This window comes from Salminus brasiliensis, chromosome 11 (genome assembly GCF_030463535.1).
Source record: "Salminus brasiliensis chromosome 11, fSalBra1.hap2, whole genome shotgun sequence".
Taxonomy (NCBI): Eukaryota; Metazoa; Chordata; class Actinopteri; order Characiformes; family Bryconidae; genus Salminus; species Salminus brasiliensis.
Window position 1 is genome coordinate 10,508,045 of NC_132888.1, and position 23,232 is coordinate 10,531,276.

A 23,232-nucleotide genomic window follows, 5' to 3' on the forward strand; every position below is an offset into this window, starting at 1 on the left:
AAGCTGCTTTGTGACAACACCAGTTGTAAAAAAAGCGCTATACAAATAAATGTCATTTTATTTGATTTAATTCTTATTTAGTGAGTCGTAATATAAGATGTATAAAATCTCATATCCCACTAACAAGAACGAATATGGAATAAACAGAAAGTTCTGAATCCACACTTCAGCCCAAATTTATTTAAATTATACTTTTATTATTGGTGGCAATTACTGAGATGTAAAAAAAGATCTATCAATTTATACATTTTGTTATCTTTTAATTTATGGAAACCAAATTACACTGACCACACAAGTCTGCACATGGTGACAGACACATCTACCAAGCATGATTCTACTGAACTTTGTTTAAAACTGTAAATGTATAATCCAACACCACTACTAGTGACTCCTTCCTCGTCTCTCTCTCTCTCTCTCTCTCTCTCTGCGCTTAATGTAAAGCTTATATAACATCTGTCCTGTGTTAAACTCTGGTACAGACCAAAGGTACCTGCACTATGATAAAGGCCAAGGTCTCAATTGCTTGTTATTGTAGCCTATTTAAGAATTAGATTACAGAACCAGGCCTAGGTCATTATCTATGTGCTGATACTGTGAAACTATATCATTTGTATGGCTGTAGTCATGTCGGTTAGTGCCAATGTGATTAGTGCAGTAGAAAATGTATAAGAAACATTTATTTAAAAAATGTATAAGCAAATCTTTGAAACGGGGAATACGAGACTCTTTCTGAGAATTGTGCTGCAATCCATTTAGCAATTTACTTATTGTGTGTTTATCTAATATTATTTTCAGTGCCCACCGAAGGCTTTGAGACATTAAACACAGTTATTTGAGGTGTTGAAATTAAATATGAAAAGCCAAGGAAAACATGACTGCTGAATGTTGCCTTTGATTTCTTTGCTTTACTATATGTAAATAAAGTCTTTATTGTGTTGTGTCCTACACCACAGGGCATCCATCTTTCTCTATTTAAAGTATATTAATCAACAAGCTATATAATAAGTGAGCTTTGCTGTATGAATCTCTGCCATAAATTATGCTACACTCATATTTCCGCTGTAAATTGTACTTATTAGTGCACCACTGAAAAACTGCAGAATATATAAACATTATATGAGCCCTGCAATTGTATTACAACATACTGCAAACACTGAAAACACACTGGTCACACAGTAAGCTTACATGGTTAAAGATTGTTGTTTTAATGTAGGCCAGAAGTTAAATTGATTACTATTTATGGATTACAGTCAATTTCATGATTTTTAAAAACACCCACAGACTCTTCTGGAACTGGGACTGGTCAAGATGGCCACAAGACTCAAAAAGTATTGTAAAAGTATTATAATGACCCGAGGCTGGTTTGCACATTGTAGCCTTCAGTATTGCATCAGTATCACAGAACCTAATAACTATTAACAGACAAACCCTACACAACACTTAAGACGAACAAACGAGCAAGACTTAAGTCAAGAGTTAAAAGCGTAGTTTTGGTCATCAGTGTCGTTCAAGCGCATCTTATTTGATGCAAAATTTGCGCTGCCTGAAAAACGTAAAATAGCACAATATTAGAAAGCTAACAAACAAAGTCTTCAGCTTAGAAGACTAGGGGCCCTGTCTCACACCATGCGCAAGGCACGCCGCAATGCTTATTGCTATCTTACACCCCGCCAACAGTCTATTATCAGGCCTTGCGTCTGCTTCGTTTAAATAGCAACGGTGCTTGCGAACATATCTACACCGATGGGTATGGTGGTCTCGAAATGAGGTGTGATCAGGTAAATTTCTGCCGTATTGCTATCCTGGCAACGAAAAAAACACAGGTGTGCTACTTACTAAAAAACAACCTAGGCAGACGTCACCAGTCAGACGTTCACAGCTCATTCTTAGCAGTGAAAAGTCAACACAGGCGTCCAGGCTGGTATTAGGTAGAATAGTTTAGGCCTTATTACCCTTGAACTGAACAAACCACCTGGTAGTACAAACAGCTAACCTACATATCAGCTACACAACAACTATATCAGCCATATATTTAAAAAGCAATATTTTACCAGGATTAACGTGGGATGTGACTTTACAGGTAGTCCACCACAAGTGGAGTCTAGCTTGCTAGAATTAGCACTCTACTTGTTTAGCTATATCTGTACTTGACTAGCTAATAAACTCTGAATGGTTTTTTGAATGCAGCCACAACAGACCCACTGTAGGGTCCATAAAGAACCATACCAAGAGATGTGGGAGTAAGAAGAACCTTTAAATTGTGTGATGGACTTTTTTAACCTTTAAAAGCTTCTCCATAGTCGCACACCTCTGTTAAGGTCAAGGGTTTTTGGCTTTGCACAAAGAACCATTTATAAAAATGAGCCTGTTTTTTGTAAAAACCAGTATCTTGGGTTAACCTCATAGATTTGCTACAGGTTTCCTCACCAGGTCCAGGTCAGACAGCTCTCTAACTTTACAACAGAAAAGCGCTTGTTCACAGAACTGACGATTTTGTGTTAAATGCTCAGTTCCACCCAATTAAGAAAGCTTCAAAATTTGCCACATTGTAATAACATGTTTTTTATATTTGGTCATTTCTTTATTTGGCTTTTTTTGTACATTGTAAACTGCACAGCTAAATACCAGTCAGCAGATTGCTAATGCTGACTGTTTTTGACCTCTAGACTTCTCTAAAAACACTTTAACAGTTTTACAGTCACTGTGGATTGTTATAATTTAGAAGAAGATGGGTCTGAAAGACTTTCATACAAATACTTGAAAATATCTATTATTCATAGACTAATAAAAGTGCCTTTTTCTTTCTTGATTAATCAATGAATCGATTAATTGAAATAATATGGGATCATGGAACAACTAATCAATTCTGTAAACAGTGGTTAGTTGCAGCCCAATACCATTTAGTGTGAACCCCCATCCCACTTTACACAATGAAAGCCACTGTGACAGTTCACTGAGAACCCAACAGCATGCCGGCCCAAGTGCCACCCTCAGTGGCTCTCCCACACGGCAGCGGTGCTGTAAATGAGGCAGCGTGCTGCAGAGTGGCAGGAGACTGCATGCCACGTCACTCACACCTGCAATGGGCTGTGAAAGGCCCGGCCTGAGAGGATAGGCCGACTGCTAATAAGAAATGCCAACACAAACACGCAGCAGCGCCAGCCAATCCCTCCTGTGTCACCGCAATACTTCACACTGTCTTCACTTACTGAGCGAAACTGTTAAATATTAAAGACACTTTTAAAGGTGTGATAAATGTCAAACTGCCAGCGTTATGCACTTTAAGGTGAAGGGCCTACCAAGAGAGATTTGTGGGATTACATTAAGTGGTTTGAGTTGCTAGCAAACATCCCTCACATGCATTACAGTGAAATCTTCAGGGTCAAAGCTGCATATATATATATATATATATATATATATATATATATATATATATATATATATATATATATATATATATATATATATATAAATAAATCTTAACATAGAGTCTACAGTCCTGAGGAGGGCATGGGAGTTAGTTATCAAGTTTCCTACATACACACTCTAAATAAGGAGCCCAAGTCTCCAAGTCTCCTCCCCATTTTGTAATATTTTCCAGTGGAAAGGTGTGAGGAGATTCTCTCTGATTTTTTCCAAGCAGCTAGGCCAACTCAGAGCATTAAAAATTAATACTGCCATCTCCGTGTTTTACAGCTTGCAGACCAGACGAAATATTCATGGTGGGTCATGAAAAAAAAAATTGTGTTAAATGTGTTCACTTATGTCTTCCAGTGGTTAGGATTTCTTATAAGTGATCAATGGCAAGTAACACGACTGAGTTTGAATATAGGGCCGTAAATATCACTCAATTAAACTCAATTATCTGACTGAAAATAATAATTAGTTTGCAATTTGCATAACAGTAAACCATATTTTACACAATCCCACTGTTTTCTCTTACTGTAAGAAACTGAGCCCAACCTATTTATATAAATATATTTTCCACACTGTATTTCATACTTTGTTTAATTAATTTAAAAGCTTCCTTGTTTTGACAATAACGTGTTTTGGTATCTATGTGTGGTTAGTTTTACTCACTAGTTACACCCAATTGTATTATTTGGTCTTTTTTAAATTTAAAATCAGAGCTTACTATTTTTAATATCTTTTGTAATTTAATGCAATATACAAAGTGAAATGCAGAAGTTTGGCCATCCCTTGTGAAAATGCCTGTTACTGTCAATGGCTAAATGAGTAGAAGATAGAAGAGTAGAAGAAGCATGAAGCTGAAGCTTATACATTCTTTTCAGTCTTTTAAGATTAGTGTACTATTTCTGTTTTGTTCATATTTAGTGAAAAAGAAAAAACACCATTCAAAAGTTGAGGAACCACAAGGAGATTTGAGCTGAGACTTTTATCAAGGTCTCAGATCTTAAATAGCTTGTTAAGGCTATAGCTTGTTCACGGTTACCCTTAGAAAAGCTCAGGACATGCACATTTCAAATGCAGCCGTCGACTCCATTACCCAGCTTAGGCAAGCTACCGCTGTTGGGCCCTTAACCCTCTCTGCTCCCCAGACGCTGGTGCGATGCTCACTAGTGTGTATATGTGTTTTCTCTGCACGGATGGTTTAAAGGCAGACACCAAATTCCATCTGTGTCCAACACTTATAGTAAATCTGGTTGTCTTTGTCTTTAAGGCCTTTAAGCTGCTGCCTAGTACTGTGAAAATTCACATAATCGATGCCCACAAAACAGAAGAAGGTTTTAAGAAGAAGGCAAAGCATTTTCAGGTAGATGTTACTCCAGTGTGTAATGTAATTAAGAAATGGCAGTTGACAGGAAGAGTTGAAGTCAAGCTCCAGTCTGGAAGATCAAGATTTAGCAGACTCTGAGTGGTGGTGCCCTGTTCCACTACAGGACACTGATGCTCAACATACTTCAAAATTCACAATAAAGGTGCAAAGGTGCACGTATTTGTCACTGTACAGTGTACACTGTACAGCGAAATGTGTCCTCCGCATTTAACCCATCTGGTAGTGAACACACACTCACACACACACATGTGTTAGGGGCAGTGAGTACACACACACACCCAGAGCGGTGGGCAGCCAACTCCAGCGCCCGGGGAGCAGAGAGGGTAAAGGGCCTTGCTCAAGGGCCCAACAGTGGCAGCTTGCCGAGCCCGGGAATCGAACCCACAACCCTGTTATCAATATCCCGGCGCTCTAACCGCTGAGCCACCACTGCCCCTATACAATATACAATCTCAACTGGTGCAAGTTGAAGATTTGGCCATCACCCAACCCAAACTTCATCGAAAATCTGGGGATAGACAGTGAGGAAATAGCAGTAGATGCAATAGGGCTATCTCACAGAACTAGAGGCCTTTTGCAAGGAAGAATGGGCGAATTTCCCCCAAACCAGAACTGAAAAGCATTTACAAGCTGTGATCTTTTCCAAAGGGGGTGTTGTTAAGTACTGATCATGCAGGGTGCCCAAACGTCATGCTCTTTTCCTTTTTTGATTTTTAAACTGTACAAGATGGAAAACATATTATATTAAATTAAATATTAAAGAAATGTGTCTTCTTCTTTAGCATTAGCTGTTGAACGTGTCTGTATGTAGTATGCAACCAGTACGTTCTGCCAGACACCTCCTATACTCTCATTTAACAAAGGCTATCCGATAAGATTTAATCTTGGAAAAGATCACTGAAGCCAAAAAGTCTATTAAGAAATATGAGGTTTCTTGGTTGCTCTGCTGAAGAAGACAGGAACTGGGTGATTTGTACGGCATCGACAGGAACTATGGATATATAAGTAACTGTGGAAAGGCTGACTTAGTCTACAGAGACATTAAACCTTCAACACAGCACGACACACACCATAGACTTGACTGGCCTGGCCCTGACACACACACACACACACACACACACACACACACACACACACACATACACATACACATACACACACATACACACACATACACACACTCATGCACAAGAGTAGCTGATTCGTTGGCTATTGTTGATATTATTTCAGCATCCCGTGGGCACACCTCGCTCGTCCAGAGCCCAGGCTCCACATCCTGGCCGGTTTGATTCTTTTGTACGCCCTCCAACCTGAGCGGCCGGGGACTTCCAGTGGCGGGAGAAGATTTATGAAGCCCCCGTGGCCCGGGGTTAACCCCCGCCACCTTCCACCGTGAGGATTCCTTCTGAAAACAATAACATCCAGACCCAACTGCCTCTGGGACGTCCCGCAGTGACACTGACGCGATCTGTTTGTCTTAGCGACCGCTGCTGTCTGCAGTTGCTAACAGCTTGCTGTTTCCACGTTCCACACTGATACAGGCTCTCGCTGTTGTCACATGGAGGCTAGCTTTTAATCAAGCTTCTCTGGAGGGCTTCATTTAAAAAGCTCACAGAAACAGAAACACTGACACCCTTAAACCAAGGGTCAAATGGTTCCTTGAGCGATGCCGTATGCCATAATGCCATGCATTATGTGGACAAATGTATTGGGACATCTGCTCATTCAATGTTTCTTCTGAAATCAAAGGTATTAAAAATGTGATAGTTGATCCTGCTTTTTCTGGAGCAAAAGCCTCTATTGTAGAGGAAAGACTGTGCTGTGAGGGCACTCGCAATCAGCTACAAGAGCGTTAGTGAGTTCAGAATGTTGCATGATCCCCACAAACCTCATCACCAACTGTATCCCAAAAGTATTGGATGAAGCACCATCCATCATTCCAGAGAACACAGTTCCACTGCTCCACAGCGCAATGTTGGAGGGGGGGCTTGATTCCCCTTTAGCAATGCCTGACATTAGGCATGGTGGCAAAATGTTTATGTTTATCTGCTTAAGAGAGTCCTATTATATGGGCAATACTTTTCTACAGGGACTAGACAAGCATGTGTGTCAGCAACTTAAAATAGCTGAATGCATTTATTGCACATACAGTGAACATTGTTTCAAATATGGCATTATATATATATATATATATATATATATATATATATATATATATATATATATATATATATATATCTTATTGTATTTTATATTTAAACCAGTCATTAATAACTGGTGGTCAATGGAATGATACTGGTACAAGACCTAAAAAGAGTTCTTAGCAGCAAGGCCCTAGAAAACCTGAGCAGCTTTCAGTGTCTGGTTCTTTAAATGACTAAGACACAGAACTATTACAGAATCTTTCTTTTTAAGTGTAGATAAAAAAAATAAAAAAATCTGAACAAGGTGGGCCTTTACCTTTCAACCAATCAGACAGCATGGTTATAACTGTTGTCACTATCGTGTCACTAACATTTACTTATTCTAGCAAACAGCTGTACATTAGATGTCCAAATAAGATAAAAAAACATTGGCTCTGAGACACATGAGTCCATTCACCCTCAATATCCTGAATGATGACAGGCAGAAAGGCCCTTGCTGACGTGATCAAAGTCTTTATTTGGAGAGGCCAGTGGCCAAGGCACCGTAAACACCTTGCGAACTGTAAACCATTTTCAGCGCTGAGGTGGTGAAGGATGTACCATCTCCTGTGGCTAGTTTTTCCTCTGCTCTTAAGCTATATGATCTCTGCCACCCACTATCTAAATGCACCGCAACATTTCTGTCTTAATGCTCAAACCAGAGACAACAAAACAAAAATGAAAATAGAAACAGAATGGCACGCCGCTTCACCCACCATGTCCTGATGTGATACTGAGGCACATGTTACAACACCACTGGCTGGGGTGGACAATAATCGAAAATATAACATCACCATACTTTCACAATATATATGAATTACTATAGACACACAAAATGCAGCAGTAGCCAAATTCTTATTATTATTTTTATGCACAATTTGCTGGATGAAATGAAAGCAACATTACATAGAAACTGAAAGAATAGCGCCCCCCTTCTGTTGCAACTGTAGGCCAGAACTCTGCTACTGCACTGTGTAACTTTGGTGGAGCTGCACATGACCTTGGTGAAATTTGTAATATTTGTGTAAAATCCTATAACAGAACACAACCGCCTGTCAGTGAAGGTTCTGTGTCTCTCTGCTTGTCAACAAACTCACGTGTACAGCTGCCCATTAATGGGAGCTCAAATTATGATTCATATTTATGATTGTTGTTGTGTAAAAGTGAATTACACTCCTCAACTGTAGGGCGAGCCCAGGAGCAAAGAGTACTTATTTTCGCATACTGCTGCTTTAACCCCTCATGCTCTGTGACTATGTTACTATTCTGTAACTACATGCAAAGTAATGAAAAAACTGGTTGTTCCTAGGATATACCAGCGTGGGGGGGGCAAGGTCCAGCATTGGTCAGAGGAGTTAGGTACCAGCGATATCCGCAATGCTCAGAAAAACATACTGTAACAATATTTATCATGAGATGATGGATTTATACTCACTTACTGAGCACAGAGCAGTTGTTTAGTTGGCCCACATAAGACAGAAAGCAAACAGAGCCCCTCCAACTGTCCCTGACTCAGCTACATGTGAATTGTCCCTGACCCATTTAAGAGTGTACGTCACAGTATACGTGAGAAGACCTCAGATCTTAGATCTTGAGTTGTCATGTGAGCCACATATCACACAAGCTGTTGACTCAGCTTGTGATACTGTTGTGGATTGGAATGTGTCAGGCCTCTTCAGTTTTCTCCAAGAGCCTTTTGATGGTGTAAGAATCGAGTCCTCACCACACTCTGGCTTTATCTTGATGTCGCTAAAGGAAAGAGCTCCACTGTTAAGAGTTACAATGCTCTCAATACAGATCTGTGTTACTTAGTTAAGTGCTTTTTTCTATTAATCACTAAATTCTATGGTAGAGAGTACAGTAATACAGTCTGGTCCAACACTGCTTTAACACAGACTAAGGCTTAATAAATAATCAGCAAGTTTGGACATCTGACTTGTCAGGTTGCATTACTACCATTGCCACAAACCAGCTGTAAGTTGTTAATCATGACTTGTACCCTGAAACAAGGGATTTTTTTTTTTCAAACAATTTATGATATTCTTCAGGTTTACATTATTTTCACCCCCCCCTGGCAGTTTACTGCTTACTTTAGTACCATTTGAGGTCAATGGACTTTGTAAACTTTGGGTTTTAATTTAAATGAGCTTAAATTAAACCTTAGGAGCCCATGTGTGGGACCTCACTCACAATTAGTTCCTCTCTTGATATAAATTACATAAATAGCATAAACTACACAGCAGTGCTTAAGATACAGTAGTTACTGAATAAATAAGGCTTAGGATTTATAGCTGAGGTGAAAGGAGTAAGCAATAATGGAAAACTGCTAGCACTATAACTCCTTCCTACATGAGGAAGGATCCGTTAGTTTCCCCTGAGCTCAGAAACAGACATAAACAGCCATAAACCTCATCTCTTCTAAGTGCAGCCAGAGGCTAACGAGGAGCGAGGGCCAGCGCATGGATGGAAAGGCGGTGACGGCACATCGCTGCTGCGGTGGAAGACAGTAAGGGAAGGACACCGAAACGGCAATCAGGGGCTGCAGCTGGAAAAGAATGCAAGTCATAGGAAACAATGCGGGATGCCATGCCATGCAGAGGCCATTGCAAACAGCCTCCAGACCTAACAGACACTTCAAAGAGAATGGAGGGGACAAAATGAAGACAATAAAATAACAATGAAAATGACCACGGATTTCAGACAGAACTGTATCACAGTCACAGTAAATCCCTGAACTCTTTCAATCTAAACATTTAACTGCAATTCATTTGCTTTAGCTTTGCAACAGCATTTTGTGCAGTTATTAATAACTGATGAGCACAAATCTTAAAAAGCTTCAGTTGTACGGCAAACTGTAAACCCACACTGTAAACCTAGACTACCGCAGAAAATTACAGCAATGTCTTCTCAATAAGGATGGCTTAGGAAAAGAGAGGTTGTAACTTGAAAGCGCTTCCATTCGTTCTTTGCCAGCCTGAAACAAATAACAACCTCTTTCAAGTGTTTTACATGAAGGGGCGAAATATGAAATGGCAATAAAAAATAAAAAAAAACGAAAAAAAAATAAGTGTTCATATTTTACAATGGCACTAATTAGGGTCTGCATGGTTTTACGATGGTCATATTTCTGCTTATATTGCTCGAAATAAAGATTTACGACCTACGTGTCCTAAAAAAATAAGATTATAGATAAATATTCCAATGCTCCAATGGAAGCTAAATTGAGTATGAAAACCAGTTCGAAGCCATTAGTGTCAAACTCGGAAACGGCAAAGACGGCTAAACTGCTGCTTACTACAGTTGCTTGATCTCTGCACGCAATAGAGGGCTTTACTTGATGTTACAAAAAAGCCCTTTGACATTAACTCACGCTCCAGCTGAGCCACTAAACCCCCCGCCAGCGAGCCTCACTCACCCACTCATACTTTACAGAGTTCTTTCATATTAACATGGAAATCATTGATCAGATCATAGATCCTAAGACTTCTAACATCATTCTCTGGCTTTCAGCAGTTAACTCTGAGCATGCTTGTGTAGTATTAGGGCCTGTTTACGATTGGCATTAGCGTACGTTTTCAGTGATCGGATCGCGTTCGGATTTCATTCGTTTGCATGAAAAGCTGAAGCACTGTGATCAGATTACAACAGGATCACTTAAACCTCATTCGGAGGTGGTCAGAGACGGATCTCGTCCACCTTTAATACTAGTCAGGCAAGCGGAAATACGCTGTCAAAAAAAAAATAAAAACCTTTATACAAGTAATAGTTACTGTGGATCTTGGTTTCTCTCCCTCATGCTCTATCTTGATCGCTCTCTCTTTCTCTCGCTGTGTGTGTGCATGTGCAGACTCCCACTCATACGTAACGTTAGCTGAGAGCATTATTATAGAGTTTGTTTCTTTGCAGTTTAAACAGTCCCTCATGTTTTCTGACCTATCTATTGTTCCACCGTGTTGTAGAACCGCCACCGTTCCTCTACACTGTTCACGGTCTCCCAGAGCAGGACAGTTTTAATGAGAACCCGTTGTTTACAGGGAGTAAAATGAAAATGATGTACGTGTTGGTGTGACTTTTGAAGTTTGTTGCACTGGAGACAAACTTTAATGACAAGTGTAATCAGAATTCGGTCAAAGTAGATCCAGACACTGTCCAGATACCAAACGCACGATACAATGGCAGGTGTAAACCAGGCCTTAGACTCACTTCTACTTTACTGTACATTTTTAATTGCTGTATAACCTTATTTCATTCTGGTTTTGTCTTGCTATCCGTGGTCGAGGAGAGGAGAATGGGTTCCCCTTTTGAGTCTTGGTTCCTCTTAGGGTTTCTCCTTCACACTCTGATGGAGTTTTTCCCTTGTCACTGCTGCAACCGGCTTGAACCCGGATCTCTGTAAAGCTGTTTCGTGACAATGTCTGCATTGTCCAAGCACCATATAAATAAACCTAAACCTGAACTTAACGCTCCTTCTTCGTTTTTCTGGTTTTCTTGCAGTGAACATTAAGAGCAGCCTCAGGAGACGTTAAAGACGTTCGCCTGTACGCTTTACAGTACGCAATATTGCAAACACGTGGCTTTAACGTGATCGCACTCCTCTATAACCCTCTGTACAATCATTATGCAAACATTAAAGACAGAGATGTCATATGCCGTGGCTTTATGTCGTCAGTGGAAGGTATGTCTACCCTGTGATATGGAGGAGAAGCCATCCTCAGAAATGATGGAACAGGAAAGTCCAACAAATCATTTCCTCCAAAAAAAAAAAAAAAGTACAAATTGGACGCAGGAGACCACTGACATAAATGACATTTCCTACCTCTCGAACAGAGCTCTGGACAATGGAAAACATAACATGACAACCACAAGCACCTCATCACTCCACTCCGTCTCACTGAAGTCTGCAGAGGCACAATTTGAAAAACGTCCTGTCGCCCTTTCCAAACGCAATCCTACATGACTGGAAGAGATGGAACATATGGTAAACATGTACTTAACCTCAGAAGTAGAAGGGCATTGACTCCTATTAACTAGAGTGGTAAGAAATGAGGTCAGTGGACTGGTCTTTGACACACTGATTATTTTTCTTTTTAACAGAAGGCAACGTTGGACCAATGAGCATTTTGAATTATTAGGCAGCAGCGACGGTTTAAGGATGTAGTTGGTGGTCTGTTATAAAGGCGGCCGCAGGAAGAATGCCTTCAACCCAGATCACATGTGTACAGGAAATGTTAACCTGAAAATAGCTTTATGGATGGAGTTGTGAGGCGATGACGTCCTAGAAAATGCATGTGCCGAGGCTGTCATTGCTAACACTTAATATCTTCAACATTCCTTCACTGTATGGACGTCACTGCATTGACCTGGGGCTGGATTCACAAAAGCTGTCCTAAGAAGGCCTCATTCACCAGCCGTTCTTAAGAAGAAATTTCTTGGTAAAACCCACTTACGCAGGTTCTGACATTCACCTGCATATTTTTATTTGGGATTTGTTCAGTTTAGGAGGACAATTGAATCCATCATTAAAAGAGCAGAGCGGTAAACAATTCTGTGACGCATTAACACATCATGACGTAGACTTTTCTCAAGAAAGATTCTCAAAGAAAAGAAATTCTTTGAAAGATATTGGTAAATGAGGCCCAACTATTATTCTTTATTTTCTTGGTAAATTAGACATTAATTCTAGTAACTTATTTAACTGATCATTTAGAGCCATACCTTCTGAAGTATTAGGGTAAAAGGCCACTGTGGGGCTGTTAAAAGATCATATTTTATTTTTTCTTACAAGACAAAATAGAAAAAATCTTTTTGATAATTCTTAAGCAGTTCTTAATTCTTTTTTAAAGAATAACTATTCATCTTTAATTTTTCCAAAGTGTGAAGTTAGGAAAAAAGCACATTTAAGAAGAGTTTTCACACTTCTGTGAATCCAGACCCTAAATTCTTCTTATTGTTTTCCTGCATGACATCCAGCACAATGCATTGGCTTACAGAGAAAAATGATCTGAAAATCACTGGTAAAGTAATATACTATATTAGCAAAAGAACTGGGACACCTTTAATTCAATTAAATTCAGGTGTTTCATTCAGTCTCAGTGCCACAGATGTATAATATTAAGCATCTAGACATGCAATCTGCCTTTACACACATTAGTGAAAGAATGGTTGGTTCTTAGGAGCTCACTGAATTCCAGCGTGGTGCTGTAATAGGAGCCACCACTGCAACAGCAAGTCATTTGGTGATTTTTTTCCACTACTATATATTCCACCATTAGCTGTGAGTGGTATTATTGAACGATGAAAGCATTTAGGAACCATAGCAACTCAGCCACCAAGTGTCAGACCACATAAAGTTACAGAGCAGGGTCTCAGAGTGCTAAGCTCAGAAATGTCCAACGCTCTGCTGACTCAGTAACTGCAGAGCTCCAGACCTGCTGTTAAGAGCTGCAAAGGGGGATGTCATAAAAGCTCCTCTATGTGTAATATGTAGGTGTCTCAATACTTTTGTCGATTGACATATGTTTTAGGTAAGACTAAACTATTTCAAATGTGTCCTGAAACACAGTTCATCACACCATATGTCAGTTCCTCTGTGTAACACCACTGCAATCTGTGCAACATCACTCCTGCCTTGTTGCAAATTCTAAAACCCAATATGCTAGTCTAATTTATTATAATTAGAAACAGCTTGAGAGATCAAAGACTACAGATGTGATAGTTGTTCCTGATATTTCATAGTCTGGCACACGCTCGCATCAGTTCCCACACAGAGAAGCCAGGCGCAAGATATCATAGTTAGACATATTCTCATGAATGTACTGTCTACGGTCATCATTATCAGTTGTTAAATCACCATGAGAAAGAAAAAAGATGAGGGTTGAGGGTTGCTACTGGGATAATCAAACCAAAAGACAAAAATAAAACTGTGGAGATGAAAAATGTCCCTAAATGATGCAATATGCACAATGTTTTAGTTGCACAGCCTTTTAAAGGAGACTTTTGGCAAGTGATTACATACCATGGCAGCATCGATGAACCCAGTAGTATCCAAAGTCCACACCAAGAAATGCCAGCCACCACGTCCAAGCTGAGTCCCAGGGTAGCTCCAATATGTGGAAGGTATTCCAAACAAAGATGTAGCTGGATACTTCCAGACTCCTGACAAAGAGACTGAAAGAAGGCGATAGTGCAAATTAATTCAACTGGGAAAAAGAGAAGGAAAGAAAAGAAAGAAATTCCAATATTGATGACCTTGTATCTTCATTTATTTACTTTTTGATATAACGTGAATCTGGCAGTAGTTCTTTATATTGTGTCATAATCTCATGATGAATAGACTAATAGAAATGCTCAAAAATGACTTGGAATAAGATTTTTTAACACTGACTTCCATTAAAAGTAAAGAAGCTTTTCTTCCCCTTCTTCTGTAAAGTTGCCGTTTTGAAGATCCTTCAGAGATTTTATGTGAAAAGCATATTTCAGAAAATGTACAAAGTCAGAACGGTTTATAGTGGTGATGATAGGAACCAGAGATCTGAAGAGTTTAATGCACATTAAAATCCCTCATAGAAAGTTTACACATGTTTGTTACAGATATGCTGCCTCATGCCTTAAATAATTTTACTGTAGTCTTGAGGTTTGACCTAAACCTTTTTTTCCCCACAATTTTAGCCAACCCACTCCCCAGTCACATATCACGTGATGCACTGAGAGGGTGAGGACAGACACATGCGCAACCAGCCACCGCCTCTTTAAAAATTGCTGCTGATGTAACATCGCCGAGCAACCAACGCATCCAGAGAAAAGCGCCAGGTCACCAGCTCTAATGCATCGGCTAGCAGACACCCATGCCAGCCAGCATCACACTTTGGCTGCTGATGGCAGGCAGCATGACCCGGGATTCAATCTTACGATCTTCAGGCCATGCTAATGAGGTTTTTGACATTGCTTAAAATCCAGCAGTATCTGTAACAGTGGACGAAAACACAGAGCTTTTCAAGTTTTAAGATGTTCCCATCATCACCAGATCTTCTCTGCAATTAATCACTTCACACCAAACTACTGGAAATGACATGGTTACACTGCACACATCTCAACCACTCTGCAAATTATGCCCATATTTCCATTCGAGTCATGGTAGGTGAGAACTGATAGAAGCAGGAGATGAAATGGTTTAACGGTTAAAGCTTGTTTGTTGTGTTTCGCACATGTAAGGTGAGCAAGTACACGGTCACACAACCTCAAACTGCAGATGTTCTAGACTCACTGAGGCAGTCTGGATATCATTCCCGCTGCGAGAGATGTGGTTCCATCATTGATTTTGACGAGCAGGTCTCCGGTCTTCAGCCAACCCACGAACACCTCCAGCAATATCAGGCCAACGAAGAACGGAGTAGCCTACACAGCAGAAACAGCCGAGAATCAGGGATGTAATCATAAATCATCAACCCTTTCACTGTGGTTTCCAAAAATGAAGACTCCTGTATACTCGGGACAAAAGTATTGGGACACATTCATTCTTTCTTCCCAAATCACAGATACTAAAAAGTAAATAGTCTCTATAGTTAGGATCTATAGCTAATTAGCATGGCACACAGCATAGGGACCCTTTTTTTAACACATGTAGCTGATGTAGAGCTTCAGTATCATCAAGACCTTTCCCAATTTTGTCTTGTGCTCTTCCTGCCTCCTTTTGCTTCTTTGTATGTATTTTGAAGACACAGCTGATATTAACCACTGATTTGTGGTGTTGAAATATTTTGACTTTTATTTACTTGTTTTTTTTTTTGTTTTAGTTTAGTTTAGTTTTGTTTTAGTATATGTGTATTGGTTGCATATCTTAACCCAACAAATAAAACAATTTGTCCAGGAAAGGTTTTGTACTAGATTTTGGATCATTATTGTGAGGATTTTGATGAATTCAGCGACAAGAGTAGTCTGGAACAGTCTGGGTGTATCTAAAAGAAAGGATCTCTGAGGGCTCAACGGTTTCCTTTTCGATGGAGAAAGTCTAGTCCCTGTAGAAAAGTACCGCCAATAGAATAGGACTCTCTGGAGCAGATAAACATGAACTTGTTGGCACCATGTCTAATGCCAGGCACAGCCTAGAGAACTATAAAGTCCCTTGGTATTGAGCTGTGAATCAGTGAAACTGTGTGCTCTGGAATGGTGAATGGTGGTCCATCTAATACATGATGAGCTGGGGAGTTGGGGATGAGGTTGGGTGGAGTGGTGAAGATCTAGTAAAAAGCTTTCCCTGGACAGTACAGACAGTACTGTCACAATACCCCTAATTTTAGAAGAAACTATCAATGAGCAGTTGTCCCAATACTTTTGTCCATTTAGTGTAGTAACATTTCACATTATGGGGAGGTTATTTAAAGTTGGGAACGGGTCTTCATACTTTTTGAAAGAACTATCCACTGAACGGAGATGGTTCTTCTATTGCATCTATGGCCAAACTAATCAAACCATGTACTAATGAGTACAAATACTACTAGAAACCAGCACTGCTAGTACACAGGTCATCAGCACTATCAAAAATGGCAAGAAAACAGTGCTAGCCGTTATAAAATCAAACTGGCTAAATTCAACCATAAGTTTCAGGCCCCCATTCGCTCTGTGGAATGTGAGACACATGTATACTCACAGTGTTAAATGGGGTTGGGGGGCGCAGGACAAGGCAGAGCAGAAACACACAGGTGGAAAAGGAAAATGTATGTGTGGGTGTATGTACAATCCATGGAGTGATACATCACTTGGGACCCCCCTGTCACACGCAAACCTCGCCACATCTGGCTGCTGACTGCAGCTAACAAATGTTAGCGCTGTACAGTCTGCTCCCCTTGCAAAGCCCACAGGCAGAGACTTTATCAACCTGCGAGCCTAAACACTCTTCTCCCGTTTACATGGTATTACATTACACTATTAAATGAAGTGTTTCACCCAAACATTACTGTAATGAGTGAAGCTGGTTTTGGCTGCAGCTGTATACAGACACACAGGGTTTCTTTACAACATTTTCACAGTAGAGTCACATTTGGTTTCCTAAGGAACATTTTAATGAGTGGTTCTTTAAAGAATTAGATTTACATTTACATTTAAGGCATTTAGCAGACACTCTTAACCAGAGCGACTTTACAAAAGTGCTTTACTATTTACCCAAGAAAACCTCAGCTAGTTTGAAAAGGCTAAAAATTCAAAGATACCTCTAAGTTTAGACACTACTAAACACAAGTCAGTAAGGTGACCACTCTGCTATTCGCCCGAGTATTCTCGAAAGAGGAGGGTATTCAGTCTGGGTTTGAAGACAGCGAGCGATTCGGCCGTTTGGACAGACAGGGGAAGCTCATTCCACTACTTTGGTGCCAGGACAGAAAAAAGCCTGGACGCTTGTCTTCTGTGGATTTTGAGGGATGGCGGGTCGAGCTGAGCCATACTCGAAGCTCGAAGGGCTCTTGGTGCAGATCGGCTTTTGACCATTGCCATCAAGTACGGAGGGGCTGGTCCTTTCTGGGCTTTGTAGGCCAGCATCAAGGTTTTGAATCTGATGCGGGCAGCTATGGGAAGCCAGTGAAGGGAACGCAGCAGTGGAGTGACATGGCTGAATTTAGGAACGTTAAAGATTCATTCATTCTGGATAAGTTGCAGGGGCCTGATAGTGCGCAGAGGAAGACCAGCCAGAAGAGAGTTGCAGTAGTCAAGTCTTGAAGTGACGAGAGCCTGAACGAGCACCTGGGAGGCCTCTCTAGAGAGGAAGTGTCGAATTCTCTGGATGCCAAGGTGTGAAGAAACTTTTTTTAAATGGAAGGAACCACCACATTATTTAAAGGTTCTATATAAGTACAGTTTCTTAAAGCAGCACTATGGAAGAATTGTATTGTATTTATTGCTTCTGGGCTCCCGCTACAGTCAGGAAGTGGAATTCGTACTTTGAGCCACCCCTCATGATGGACATGCATACATTAAGAGTCATTAAGAGTGTGACAGGGTAAATATTTGTCATATTTGTGTCAAATCCTGTTAAGGTTCACATGCTTCTTTCAATTCAGGTGCTGTTTCCGTATTCCTTAGCTTGTCAACAAACACACGTGTACAGCTGTCCATGAGGGGGAGCTTAAAGCATGATCTGTATTTACAGCAGAGGTGTAAAAGTGAATCCACTCCAACACTCTAGGAGGAGCTCTGGAGCAAAAAAATGACAAGACTCGGATACTGCTGCTTTCAATACAAATCAAACTATGAGCTCCCTCATGGACTGCTGTACACATGTATTTCTTTACAAGCTGAGAGATACAGAACAGGCGTCTGGAGTGAAAGAAGTATGTGGACTGAGGTGGCAGAGTGATATGGCTGGATTTTACACCAATATGACAATGCAGTGCCACGCTGTTGTCATGAGAGGTCTCCTGCAGTATACAGCAAAATGTGCCCTCCGCATTTAACCCATTTGTGGTAGTGAACACACACACACACACTAGTGAACTAGTGGCAGTGAGTACACACACACCCAGAGCGGTGGCCAGCCAACTCCATTACCCTCTCTGCTCCCCAGGCGCTGGAGTTGGCTGCCCACCGCTCTGGGTGTGTGTGTACTCACTGCCACTAGTTCACTAGTGTGTGTGTGTGTTCACTACCACAGATGGGTTAAATGCGGAGGACACATTTCACTGTACAGTGACGAATATGTGCACCTTTACCTTTACCTTTACCTTTAGTATTCCAGCCTGGAGAAGCAAAGACAGAGATGACATTCTCCTTATTACAAGACAAAATGATTTTGAAGCTGTTAATTTAAAGTAAAAATGCTACAAATTGTTGCTTTGAGTGCATTTTAACCCCACAGAAGTAAATGTCATATTTCTCCATTAGGCTAATCCAGCAATCTTCTAAACGTTTATGGATCACATTCATATCGACATCCACAGATATGTACATGACAAATACTGACTATTGGAAATGGCCCCTAATTCCAATATCCCCAAATTCCCATATTCCCAAATTCCCATCCCTTGTTCTGCACCAAAGAGGTTTTCATCAAACAGCTTGTCCAAGCCAGGAACCATATAAGCCTTTTCTTGTCAGAGGGTTTTTATATACTTGATTATACAGAGTGTAATGAATCTGTACATTATGGAGAATGGTATTGAAACCATTCTGTGGTTCTTCTGTGACATCTTTTAGAGAAAACTTTTGCCATCTTTATTTATATTTTTATATTTTTTGTGAGTTCCTCATAAAGCGTTGGTTTGTCCCATAGATCATGCAGTTTTGGTGGGGTGATATTTTCTTCCAAAAAAAAAAAAAAAGACAAATGAAAACAACTATTATTTGGGCAGTAACATATTTTGGGCTTGTGAAAATTGTTGAGGGATTCTTAATGGTTTTATGGAAAGCTGTGCCTGTGAACTCAGATCTCATCAGGAAAATTACAGTTGTGAAGCAGATGTTAATGTTTTACTCTCTCTCTCTCTCTCTCTCTCTCTCTCTCACTTTCTGTCTCTCTCTCTCTGCTTTTTTGGTTAGATTGTGGAGAGGTTCATATAACTGTGGTTTCTGAACTGAAAATACAGTCAAAATACACTGATTTCAAGGGAATCTGGAGGTAAACCGAATCATATCGCGTTCCACATACACATACTTTTATGGCTTGGATGGCTGGAAGTCAAATGCTCAAATGTAAATAATGGTAATGGTAATGATTTGATACTGAACATTGTTTTATAACGAGGTCAGTTAAGTGCAAAGCAGAAAAAAAAGGAAATGTTACAATGACAGACATATTCAGGATATATATAACACACTCCCATTCACACAGGCATGCATAAATGCACACACGCAGAGAATGGGAGAGGCAGACACCAAATAAAGTTGTGTGACGATAGTGAACTCCATTAGTTAACGTCTGCATGTTTGTGACAAAATTACAACAATTAGGAGTCCTGCTGTGCGGTTCTTTACTCGTGTGCTTATATAGGTCTAGTTAAACTTTAGCCTTTTACCTCAAATAACAAACATGTGTTGATTTGGTTACGACTACACCAGAAACACACCCATTTCAAATGTAAGCAGGTACATGTGTTTACAGTGTGGGCATCGACTCTAGTTTCTCACACCATGACTAGAGTACCAATTAAACAAAAAAAAATTAATAAATAAATATAATTTATATAACAACACAGTGCTACAAAAGGTTGTTTGAACGATGCCATAGAAGAATCACTTTTGGTTGCATGAAGAACTTGTTCTTTTATAGAGATGTGTGAGTGTGAAGAACCATTTAATGGAATAACAAAGCTCCTTTTGATGTGAAATTTCTTTACCAATTTGCCAAAGTTCTTCACACACACACGCACACACACACACACACACACACACACACACACACACACACACACACCTCTATTACAAACATGGTTCTTTATGGAACCAAAAGTGGTTCTTCTATGGTTTTGCTCAAATGGCCTTTTGTGGAACCCCTATTATTAAAGGTGTACTGTTAAAAAAGCATATCTCATATTGATCAGATGTTTCTGTTATAGGTGTAAAGGTACACAAGTCATGGTTCAGTTTGCACTGTGGTTTAGACCTCACTGTTTAGTGCAAGAACAATACTACAAGGAAAAATACCATACGACTAACCCAGAGTCATTTGAATAGACAGTTCTACAAGTTACAGTTTGTTCCATGTAGTGCAGTATAGCGCCCCCTTGCAGTGTGTTAATTAAGCAGTAAAGCGTAAATGTTAACACGTCGTTGGATGTTGTTTTTTTTAGGCTAAATCTGGTTGTCCCATCATGGGCTTTGTTTAGCCCTAAAAGAGTCATTAAAATTGGGCTGTGTTTAGTCTGTCTTACTTGTCTGACTTGTCAGACTACAGATAGCCCTGATATAGCCATGAAAATGATTTGACGAAAATCTTGTGTACAAACCCAAGCTTTCTGTCTTTCTGAACATAATCGCCGCTGATTAAAATCGTAAAAAATGTCTTGGCTTGGAAAGCCATCAATTTGACGACTGCTCTTACAGCACTGATCCGCCACCCAATGCAGAGTGAAGACAGGCCGGGAGTAACACGGCGTGGTGGGGGGGCGGGGTTTATGGGGAGGTAGTTGTGGGAAAGTCACTGAAAGTTTACGGTTGGGTTGAAGTCACGACATTTACATTTATGGCATTTAGCTGACGCTCTTATCCAGAGCAACTTACAAGGTTACCCGTATTACAGAGGTGGGCCAATGGAGTGTTAGGAGTCTTGCCCAGGGACTCATTGGTGTAGCGCAGCATAATCACCCAGATCGGGAATCAAATCTCCCACACGGTGTTGTAACCCAGTGGCAGGTAGTGGTGTTATCTGTTGCGCCACACCAAGAAGCAACCAGAAAACAATGTATTTTCCACTAGGTAGCTACAACTAATAGAGTGTTATAACTTCATGTCTTTTTCTAGACACCTTTTCAATGACCTTTGATTCACCTTTAACTTTTTTAACCAAATATTAGCATATTAGTTTTTTTGAGTGGAATTTCAAATGGAATGACAGACACATTGTCCTCGGCCAGTCCACCATGATTTCATGAGTTGAAATGAGATGGCCTGAACTGGTAGAACATTAACCAGCAGAACTGGTAGAACATTAACATTTCCACAATACCATGCACATTCAACAGCTAACAGCTGAAGGTTTTTGGGTAGTACACATTACTGTACAAATACAAATTACACCCCTAGATTCTGTTTTGTGGGTCCTGTGTACAGTGTAGATTTGAATATTGTTAACAGTATTACAGTATTTCAATATTTTGACTTTTTAAATGTACTTTAAAAAATACAAAACAACCAAACTTTCAAACAGAGACTCAAAGTTAGTAATGGTTGTATACTCTCTCATAACGGATACAAGCCTACAAATACATCCCAAACTGCTGGATTTCCCTTCTCGTCCTCTGATGGTTTAAATTCAAAACCCATATTCACATCTGCCATATGTGGTGTCTTGATTTACGACTGGTCAAGGGAGCCAGCAACTATTTCAGAGGGGAAGGAATTCATTTTAAACATTCTCTACTTCAGGTGCCCCAGGAGACTCGGTTGACAGTGCCGTCATATTTCTTATTGATGGTTTGTATGGAGCTTAAAAAAAACTGAAAGATAAAATACACATTCAAAGCCCTTATTCCACATAACAGAACCAGCGTTCATCATTATTCTCCCACACTGATGGAGAACTGAACGGCCAAAAGAGTTAGGTCCAGTTGTGGGAGTGGGTTACATGAACAAGATTAGAACATCCCAACATTTCAGGGCATTTTCACATATATAAAACACAAAGAATATTGATATATTTAATGTCTATTTAGCATTTGCAATACACTTTACAATATAACCATATACACAATACAATATAACCATAAAACCACCATGAACACACACTAACATGTACATGCACAGGACCAGACAAAGGAAGGCTGAAACAAAGGGGTAATTATAGGAAGAATAAGGGAGTAACACCTGGGAGTAACAAGGGGGCGTGGTTACAAAGGAGACACAGGTGGCAACATTAATGGACAGGTGGGGCTAAGACAGACAAGACACAAACAGAGCCATGTGCTTGGGAGCACATGACAACACAAAACAGAGGCCTAACAGAACAGGGGCAGGCATGACATATGTCAATATAATGTGGTTTACTTTACAAAAATTTTAATGTGGAATATTAATATAAAATATTCAATGTATATGCATATGTTATAAAGTCCTTATGTAGGCTAAAATGTAACTATATAAATCATTTCAATTAGATAATAAGACCGTCCAGGCATAGTGGACTGATATCCCATCAGCCACTTCTTCTTTGACCGTTTCTAGTTGTGGTTGCCCACAACTTTCTATAATTTGTCTAAAAAAAATTTTTATAACAAATTGGGCTTTCAGTGTACTAGACATCCCATCATACACATTAAAAATGTGTGTTATGATGTAATGTGTCACGATAACATATGATCATATGATCATCTTGCTCAACAATGTCTGGCCCTTTATTATGGGAAATGTTATATTTCCACACTCACAGTTCCCTGCCACATTACTCCAGCATGTAAACATGCTGCAAACACTGGACTGCAAATCATGCAACAGCAGCCTCGTAGTCTTATCAACACTCCTCATTTTACTCCCCTCTGGAGAGTAAGGCTCCCACTGAGAGCAATTAATTCTGGGCCTTGGACAATGTTAGACAGTCAAATAAAAGTTCAGACA

The 23,232-nt window shown here is 40.0% G+C and overlaps 1 protein-coding gene across 2 annotated transcripts in view; it reads right to left on the reverse strand.

Moving 5' to 3' along the window:
* agmo (alkylglycerol monooxygenase) overlaps positions 1-23,232 on the reverse strand; it is a 52,708-nt gene that overhangs the window by 26,759 nt on the left and 2,717 nt on the right. For both annotated transcript variants that reach the window (XM_072690993.1, XM_072690994.1), the window contains exons 2-3: positions 15,245-15,375; positions 13,997-14,148 (exon numbers count right to left, since the gene is read on the reverse strand). In XM_072690993.1, the coding sequence (XP_072547094.1) occupies positions 13,997-14,148; positions 15,245-15,375 (283 nt within the window). The remainder of the gene's footprint in view (positions 1-13,996; positions 14,149-15,244; positions 15,376-23,232) is intronic.